The 9,534-nt window shown below is 48.9% G+C and overlaps 1 protein-coding gene across 2 annotated transcripts in view; it reads right to left on the bottom strand.

Moving 5' to 3' along the window:
• Window positions 1-8,425: 8,425 nt before the first annotated feature.
• Window positions 8,426-9,534, bottom strand: part of ANKRD33 (ankyrin repeat domain 33) — a 3,925-nt gene continuing 2,816 nt past the window's right edge. The window contains exon 5 of one of the 2 annotated variants that reach the window (XM_023513680.1): window positions 8,426-8,649. In XM_023513680.1, coding sequence (XP_023369448.1) covers window positions 8,568-8,649 — 82 coding nt within the window. In that variant the 3' untranslated portion in view covers window positions 8,426-8,567. The remainder of the gene's footprint in view (window positions 8,650-9,534) is intronic. The other variant, XM_023513679.1, reaches the window with a different exon arrangement.

Here is a 9,534-nt window from a genome sequence, read left to right as displayed (position 1 = left end):
GTTGTTTTGGCGGGCCTGGGCTGGATTCAAACCCACCACCTTAGGTGTATGTGGCTGGCGCCTTAGCCACTTGAGCCACAGGTGCCCAGCCGATTTTTTTTTTTTTTTTAAGACAGAATCTCACTTTATCGCCCTTGGTAGAGTGCCATAGCGTCACAGCTCACAGCAACCTCCAATTCCTAGGCTTAGGCAATTCTCTTGCCTCAGCCTCCGGAGTAGCTGGGACTACAGGTGCCTGCCACAATGCCCGGCTTTTGTTGTTGTTGTTGTTCCAGTTTTGCCAGGGTCCGGTTCGAACCTCCCACCCTCAGTATATGGGGCCAGTGCCCTACCCACTGAGCCACAGGTCCCGTCCTAATAATATTCTTAATGATATTTGAACAACAGACCTAGCATTTTCATGTTGAATTGGGGCCTACAAATTATGCAGCCAGTTCTGAACTGGGGAGAAAAAGCAAAGGAAGAAAACTAGCAGGGGGTGAGCTGGGCTTTCTCCACTTAAATTGCAGGGGGAAGAATTAAATTAGACAATTTGGGGGTATTCTAAATGCAAGAGATGTGAAAATAGATAGAGTACTCCAGGAGGAAGAACTGTGGGCATGGGGCAGATATCTGTAAATTCCATTTATTCATTGGTTTGACACAATAGGAGAGTTCTGCGAGTGGAATGAAGTCTGAGGAACAGGGAGAAGAAATGACCTCTCTAGGTCTTCTTCAGCTCAGGGCAGAGGTACATGGTGTCTGAAAAGAGGGATAAGCTGTGGATCATGGGGCCTGTGTTCCAGGCCTGGATCACTTCTCTACACCTCAGCTTCTTCCTCTGTTCACTGAGGGCTTTGTACCAGATGATCCTGAAGGTCCTTCCCAGCCTTGTACTACAGATTATATGATCCTCTTTGACGCGAAGATTCAGAGAACTACCTAGTTCCAGTCCTTGTCTCTGTAACTCAGAGGGCAGTTTGGCTGGTGCCTGGGTTTAGGTAGGACAGGGGTAGCCAGAGCTCTGCCCTGCACCTCAGGAAGAGACTGGCAGACAAAGGCCTGATTCCCAGACTTGGAGCCGCCAAGTCATCTTCCTCTTCCTCTCCAGCACTTGCAGATTTCCTCTAGATGGGTTTGTCCACTCCTTGTCCAGCCCTGAGGCCTCAGATGGCTCATCTCAGGATGGAACCTTGAGGAAAGGATGGCATTCCTGGGTAGGAGTCTTGAGGTCAGACGGTGCCCAGGTGACGGTGCAGGGGTGGGTGGGCATGAAACCTGGTCTCTGCTGAGAAGCTGTTTTAGTACCACCTCCTCCCTGCAGTCCAGTGAGCTCTGCTTCACCCCTCCCCAGCCTCCCAGAGGCACTGTTGCCCCCCTGCATAGAGAAAGAGGAGAGTTAATGGCAAGAGCCCAACCTCAGAGTCAGGCCACCTGTGTGAGCTTCAGCATCCATACCCATAAGCAGGGGTTGATAATTCCTTCCTCACACAGTCTCAGACTAGAAACAAAATATCTGTGAAACCCTCTACCAGCTGTGAAGCCCACACAGCCATGTGGTATGTGTCAAGGGAGGGGGCAGAGTGGGGGAGAGAAGAAAGAGCCCTGAGGCAGGAGTCAGGAGACCCCAGGAGGCGTGACTACAGGCTGCTGACCACCAGGGGATGAATATTCAGTGGTGCCTCTTTCACACAGCCATGTGAGGAGTTATTGGACAGGTGATTCTACAGCCACTGGAGGAGGCTGCAAAGGGGAGGCAGCCATTTTGAAAAAAAATTCAAGAAATCCCAAATAAGCACAAGGTGAAATAAATAAATAAAAATTTGCAGAAGAGGGCCGGGCACAGTGACTCTCACCTGTACTCCTAGCATCCTGGGAGGCCAAGGCGGGTGGGTTGCTGGAGCTCAGGAGTTTGAGACCAGCCTGAGCAACAGCAAGACCCCATCTCTACTAAAAATAGAAAAACTGAAGCGAGAGGATCTCTTGAGCCCAGGACTTTGAGGTTGCTGTGAGCTACAATGCCACTGCACTCTACCCAGGGTGACAAAGTGAGAATCTGTATCCATTTTTTTTTTTTTATTATGGAAGAGTTTATTATGAAAATCAACTGTATCCATCTCCAGACTCTCTTGCTGGGGCCAACCCTCTTCTCAAAGTTCCAGGTATTAATTTCTCTGACATTTGCTTCAATAATTCAATGATAAGGGTACACTGTGCTCTCTCTTGATTTGAAAGCTGCACGACGTAGGCCATTTACACTCTCTCCCTCTAATTATTGATCATTATATTATTGTTTTGTAAATTTAAATAATATACTCAAACCTTTAGTTTCTGTTCTATTGGTACTAGACAGTATCTCTTGATTCCTCACAAAATGAGGATCAGGACCACACACTTCCTTGAGGCTGAAATGAGGGAAGATGTGTCGGTTAGCTGAGATGACCGATCTTGTTGTTGGGGATGTTTGGTTGAAACTCTTGAAGTGGGGAGGTGCCTGTAGCTCAAAGGAGTAGGGCGCCGGCCCCATATGCTGGAGGTGGGGGGTTCAAACCCAGCCCTGGCCAAACACTGAAAAAAAAAAAAAAAAAGAAAAAGAAACTCTTGAAATGGAGATGCTGTGAGGGCCTTGCTGAACATGTTGGCCACACAGAAGTTGAGGCAGCAAGCCGTTCGCCTACTCCAATGAAAAGTAAGGACTGAGTTTACTTGGCTGGCAAAGGGTGGTTGCCTGGTAGGTGGTACTGAGGGGACCCTTGCTGCCTGGAGTGAGAGTTTAAGGGGTTAGGGTGACCATTTCCGGTGGGATAGGCTTGGCATTTGCACAGAATCTGAGAGTGGGTAATGGCTCTGGCTGGGAGAGAGTGTTTGGAAGAGGGGGCTGCTTGGCTGGATGAGGCCAGAGCCAGCGGGATTTCCTTCAACTCCAGCCTCTCGGGTGGGTGGGACCGGATTGCTCATGCTGGACACAGGAATCTGCCTTTGTTTCCAGCTGGAGGGGAAATGCCACAAATCCAGCCCCTTCCCTGCTCCTCCAGCACCCGTGCCCAGGCTCTGCCCTTCCTAGGACTAGAGGGCCTGGACTGAGGGCCCACAGGTGAGCACTTGTCTCTAGAACCCCCAAACCCACAGGCCTCTGCCCTTTGTACCCCCAAAGACAGGGCACTGGCACAGATGTAGGAAATGGGGGTCAGAGGGTATCTAGGGCAGGTCTGGAATCAATAGGCATAAAGAGGGATTTAGGTTCAGATCTGCTCAACACTCCCTGTTCCCTCAGAAAGACTGTGGATTTTTACAGCTAATGGCGACACCCAGGTCTGAAGCGGGCACGTAAGGGCAGGGCTTGGGTCTCTCCCAGCAGCCCCAACTCCTGCTCTAGATGGTTAGACAGACTCTGAATCTCCAGCCATGGTCACACAGGCAATGTATGCAGCCGGATGGCTGGGGCAGAGGGGACAGAGGACAACATGGGCCAGGAACCCTAAAGAAGAGGGGTGGCCCTCTCTTTATTTTTTCTTGGGTCAGTGAGTTTATGTTTGTGTGCTTGCGTGACCAAATCTATTGCCCCTCTGTATGCAACAGGGAGTTTATGCGCCACTGGACCTCTGTGTACCTCTGTGCCTAGGAGCCTGCATGTCCCCAGGGAACCCCAGCTGATCATGTGTCTGCATGTGACACTGTCTGTGTGACTGTGGTTGAACTTTCAGAGTCTGTCTAACCCGCTGGCGTAGGCGTTGGCATGGGTGAGGCTGTTGAGGAAGGCCCAAGCCTTGTCTTCAAGACCTCCCCTTCAGGCTCGGCACCTGTGGCTCAAGTGGCTAAGGCACCAGCCACATACACCTAAGGTGGCGGGTTCAAATCCAGCCTGGGCCCACCAAACAACAATGATGGCTGCAACCATAAAATAGCCAGGCGGTTGTGGCGGGCGCCTGTGGTCCCAGCTACTTGGGAGGCGGAAGCAGGAGACTTGCTTGAGCCCAGGAGTTGGAGGTTGCTGTGAGCTGTGATGCCACAGCACTCTACCCAGGAGGACAGCTGGAGGCTCTGCCCCCCCCCCCAAAAATAGACAAAAACCTCCCCTTCAGATCTAAGTATTTTCCTCGATAATGAAAAGCTGTGGGGCTCCCAAGGGAAAGGAAAGGAGGGAGGAGAGCAGGTCTGAACCTCCATGTGAACCCTGGCTGGATGGTAGCTCAGAGGGCCAGCTGAGATCTGATTGGCAAAAGGTCCTGAGAGGCCGGGTGAGGAACACCCTCACCACACATATGTCCTCCCCTACTCCCTGGCCTTCTCCTGGCCCAACAGGGGTTTCCTGGGTATGCTGCGGAATAACTGAGGACACTGCTACTCCCAGGATGAGGGCAGCGCCTGAGAGGAGGAGAGATGGTAAATGCCCCCTAAGCATCCCGGACCTTAGTGGAGCCTGAACTCTGTTCTTTCCTATGCACATGTTTTGAGCCTCACATGGGCCAGGCACTGAGCCAGGGCCAGGGATACAGACATGGTCCTTGCCTACCCAGGAGTGAGTAGGGTTTCCCAGGATCCCCACAAGTGTGGCTGACACCCCAGAGTGTCAGGACAGCCAACTCTGCAGGGCAGGTGCAGGAGCCCCATCTGCCAAGGTGGGGAGCACTCATGTATTCACACACATGTACACGCGCACACACGGGGAGCAGTGCTGCAGTGAGGGGCAGCAGGGCGGGAGGAGTGGGCCTGGGCTGGGGGACATGGAGATGCATAGGAGCTGGTCTGAGAAGGCTGTCTAGAGTGAGTGTGTGTTTTCATCTCAAGGGCCACCAGAACAGTACCCTAGAATCACAGAGGAGTCCCGGGGCCCTCAGGACACATCACCCAGACTCCTCCGCTGCACCCTCAGCTGTTTCCTCCTCTGCTGCTGTGTGGGCAGAATAACAGCCTGCTGCTGACCCACCACAGGAGACCATGTGCCAGGCACTGCTCAGGGCTGCCCATACCTGCACAGCAGCTGGGAACGTCATCATCATTTGATGTCACTCATGAGGTGAGGAGGCTGGGAGAGCCCTGCGCAGTGGGATTCCAAGTGCTGCAGCAGGGCGGCCTGGCATGGCCTGCATCCTGCACAGCTGTGTTGTGGGCTTCCAGTTCCAAAGGCTCAGGGGTTGGGGTGAGGCTGGGAGACCTGGGATGTTACAGGTGGCACGGGCAGAGTAGCTCCGGGCCTGGAGGCTTCTCTCCCTTGTTCAGCCTGAAAGGGTTTCAGGGAGAGGAGAGAAGGCCTCGATCAGGAGCTAGTTGAGGACTAAAGGGAGGAGCAGTTGAGGGAGTGAAGTTGTGGAGGTGGCCAGGGACCACAGAGGTGGGTCTTCCCCAAGGTGGAGAGGCTCCCTCTACTGGACGATGTTGTCCAACCAGGGACCCAGGCTGCACTGTTCATTCCACCAGATCTCCACACCAGCCAGGATGGAGAGGCAGAAAGAGCCACAAACGGCTGAGTTCCTTGGCCTGGGAGGTGCAGCAGTCTCACTTCTGAACAGTGTGGAGTGGGAGGGATAGGCTCAAAGACTCAGAGGAGCCTTTACTGTGGGCAGAGGCCATGCACTGCCATGGAATGAGCACAGGCTTTCCGGTCTCACAGACTTGACTTCCAAGCACCACTTTGCCACTTATGAGCTGTTGACATTGGGCGAGTCGCTTAAGCTTCATAACCCCAGTATCCTCAACTGTAAAATCAGAATGTTGTGAAGATTTAGTAAGAAAATGATATCAATAAGGCCAGGCCCAGTACTAGGTGCTGCATTCACCTTCCACAGCACCTGTAGGGTGCATGCTGTGCTCACCTCCGTTCTGCATACTAGACGCTTAGCAAGGTTAACAGCTTGCCCAAGGTCACGGGCCAACTCCCAGGCCAAAGCATCCCGCTGCCAGGCTGTTCCAAGACTGCAGATGAAGTTTTTTCCCTGCCTGTGATGCCCAATGCTGCAATTTCAGCTGTGGGTGGAGAGGAAAGAACTCCCACTCACCCTGGAGGCCCTGAAATAGCTCAACTGGCTTCCCCAGGCCCTTCCTTAATACCTCACCTCTTAACAGTATTTTATGATCTGCAGAACCCTCTCACCCATATTATCTGAGGAATCCTTCCAATAGCTCAGTTGGCTCCATTTAATAGTTGTGAAATCTGAGGCAAGAGAAACCTAAGTGCCTTGTTCAGAATCAAACAGGTGGTTTAGCCTTGAGCCCGGTCCAGTCCGCCATTGTTGCCCTCAGGGCCATCTGGGAAACATCACACATTATCCAACCCTATTCTCATTTTCACTTCATGTATGTGTTTTCCCCTAATCAAAGAGCAGAATTATTTTTAAATTGTTCACAATATAGTAATACATAATTTAAAAGTCACAGTGCTCTGTGCAGAAGTCCAAAAAATGTATATACTCAGTCCTCAGGGAGATGGAGTCTAATTTCCCACTCCTTTAGCATGAGCTTCATACAGAGGGAGAACAAAGAGGAACCTCACAGTGGAGAAAACTGACAGATAGTACCTGAGTCAGGTGATCAAGGCCGACATCAACAGTGAGAAGTCATGTTCTTATTATAGTATGCCACATATGGCCTTGGTATGATGTGAGGAAAATTCTGCCTATCTGTGATCTTCCTGACAACCCCAGTCTAATCGTAAGAAAAGCATTAGACAAATCCCAATTGAGCGACATTCACAAAATACCTGAGCAGTACAATTCAAAACTGTTAAGAACATCAGAAAAAATGGAAGTCTAAGAAAGTGTCACAGTCACGAAGAGGCGAAGGACATGTCACAATGAAATACAAGAAATATAATGTGGTATTTCAGATGGGATTCTGGAATAGAAAACGGACATTAGGTAAAAACGAAGGAAATCTAAATAAAGTATGAGGCCTCTGGGAGGCTGAGGTGCATGGATGGCTTGAGTTCAGGAGTTCAAGACCCAGCCTGAGCATGAGCAAGACCCCATCTCTACTAAAAACAGAAAAATTAGCCGGGCATTGTGGCAGGCACCTTGTAGTCTCAGCTGCTTGGGAGGCTGAGGCAAGAAGATCTCTTGAGCCCAAGGGTTTGAGGCTGCTGTGGGCTGGGATGACACCCTGGCACTCTACCCAGGGTGACAGAGTGAGACTATCTTAAAAATAAATAAAGTATGGATTCTGAGACAGAGTCTCACTTTGGTAGAGTGCTGTGGCATCATAGCTCACAGCAACCTCAAACTCTTGGGCTCAAGAGATTTTCTTGCCTCAGCCTCTCAAGTAGCTGGGACTAGTGGCACCTGCCACAATGCTGGCTAATTTTAGAGATGAGGTCTTGCTCTGGGTCAGGCTGGTCTCGAACCTGTGAGCTCAGGTAATCCACCCACCTTGGCCGCCCAGAATGCTAAGATTATAGGTGTGAGCCACTGTGCCCAGCCCCAAAGTATGGATCTTAGTTAATAATATGTCAACTTGGTGTCCATAGCTCAGGGGTTAGGGAGCCAGCCACGTGTACCAAGGCTGGCAGGTTCAAATCTGGCCCCGGCTTGCTAAACAACAATGACAACTGCAACAACAAAAAAATAGCCAGGCATTGTGGTATGTGCCTGTAGTCCCATCTACTCGGGAGGCTGAGGCAAGAGAATCACTTAAGCCCAGGAATTTGAGGTTGCTGTGAGCTGTGACGCCATAGCACTCTACTCTACCAAGGGCAACATAGGAAGACCCTATCTCAAAAATAAAATAATGTTTCATATTAAGGCCAGGTGCAGTGGCTCACGCCTATAATCCTAGTACTCTGGAAGGCCAACGCTGATGGACTTCCTGAGTGCAAGAGTTTAAGACCAGCCTGAGCAAGAGCAAGACCCAGTCTCTAAAAATAGCCAAGCATTGTGGCAAGGGCCTGTAATCCCCCTCTCTGGAGGCTGAGGCAAGAGTATCACTGTATCACTTGAGCCCAAGGATTTGAAGTTGCTGTAAGCTATGACACCGTGGTACTCAACTGAGGTGGTCAAAGTGAGACTCTGTCTCAAAAAAAAAAAAAAAAAACCAGAAAAACAAAACCAAAACAAAAATATGTTTCATATTGGTTCATTATTAGTAATAAATGTACTACACTCAAATTAATAATGGGAAACTGGGCTGGATATGTGGGAAATCTGAATGGTCTTCACAACTTTTCTGTAAGGCTGAAACTACTCTAAGAAATGCAATTTATAGTGGGTGGATTGCTTGAGCTTACAAATTTGAAAGCAGCCTGAGCAAGAGCAAGACCCTGTCTGTAAAAATAGCCAGGCATTGCGGTGGGCTCCTATAGTCCCCGCTACTGGGGAGGCTGAGGTAAGAGGATTGGTTGAGCCTAAGAGTTTGAGGTTGCTGTGAGCTACGATGCCATGACGGACTCCAAAAAATAGAAGAAAAAAAAGAAATACAATTTATTATTTTTTTAAATCAAAATATTGAAAAAGGGATTCAGCAGAAAGTTTCCGTCTCACTCCTGGTCAACTGTTGAGTCCTCTTCTGGAGAAATACGCAGGTTTTCTTTCCAGGGATGTTCCGGTGGGGGGGATAGGTTAGTGATAAGAGCCTGGAGGTTGCAACTGCATGGCTGGGTTTCAGCCATGTTTCTCTGCCAGTTTCCAGCTGTGGGACCTGGGCAGCTCCTTCACTTCTCTGTGCCTTTTGTCCTCAGGATTACTGCAAAGGTTAAATATGTTAATGTATACAGTAAGTCGCTTATAAGTGGTGGTGTAATTAATACGAATATAAAAGCATATATTTATATAATAAATGTGTTCAGAAAAAACATCCAAAACTTGTAAATGCCAAAAAAGTTATGAAGTGCCCTTTCAAAGCCATTTTAGATCATTGGCTAATAACCCCACCTATGGGTTATCTAGGGGAAGTTAACTGTCAAAGTGCTTACTGTTCACTATTGATTAGGGCTCAGACTCTCTTACAATGAAAGGTTAACCTGTTTATGATTGATAAATAGCAATATTTTTTGTCTGCTAGAAAAAAGTAAAAAGAGTTATGGTTTTACTGCCAGGTAGGAGTTAACTTTTTCTATCTTACTTTGCAATCTTATTCCAGCATTTTTTTCTCCACTGACTGTCAGTAATGGTTTTTCATTTCTTTCTTTGATCCATCCTGCTGATTCACTCATTAGTAGTTAAAATAAACTTGGTACTCAGTGTATATTTGCATTAGTTATGTTTATCTTTGTGAAACTTTACTTTGACAAATAGGAACACACTCTTCCACCCCTTGGTTATTTTCACTTAATACACATGGATGATAGTTTTCATATCTGAATATAAATTTCCTATTCTTGTTTTATAATATACTGCATACAATATACTATATTGGGCTCGGTGCCTGTAGTTCAGTGGCTAGGGCACCAGCCACATACACCGGAGCTGGCAGATTCAAATCCAGCCTGGGCCTGCCAAACAACAATGACAACTGCAATCAAAAAATAAAAATAACTGAGCATTGTGGTGGGCACCTTTAGTCCCAGCTACTTGGGAGGCTGAGGCAAGAGAATCACTTAAGCCCAAGAGTTTGAGGTTGCTGTGAGCT

Source organism: Otolemur garnettii, unplaced genomic scaffold (genome assembly GCF_000181295.1).
Source record: "Otolemur garnettii isolate 467f Iridium unplaced genomic scaffold, OtoGar3 scaffold00043, whole genome shotgun sequence".
NCBI lineage: Eukaryota > Metazoa > Chordata > Mammalia > Primates > Galagidae > Otolemur > Otolemur garnettii.
This window is presented reverse-complemented; position numbering and strand designations above follow the sequence as displayed.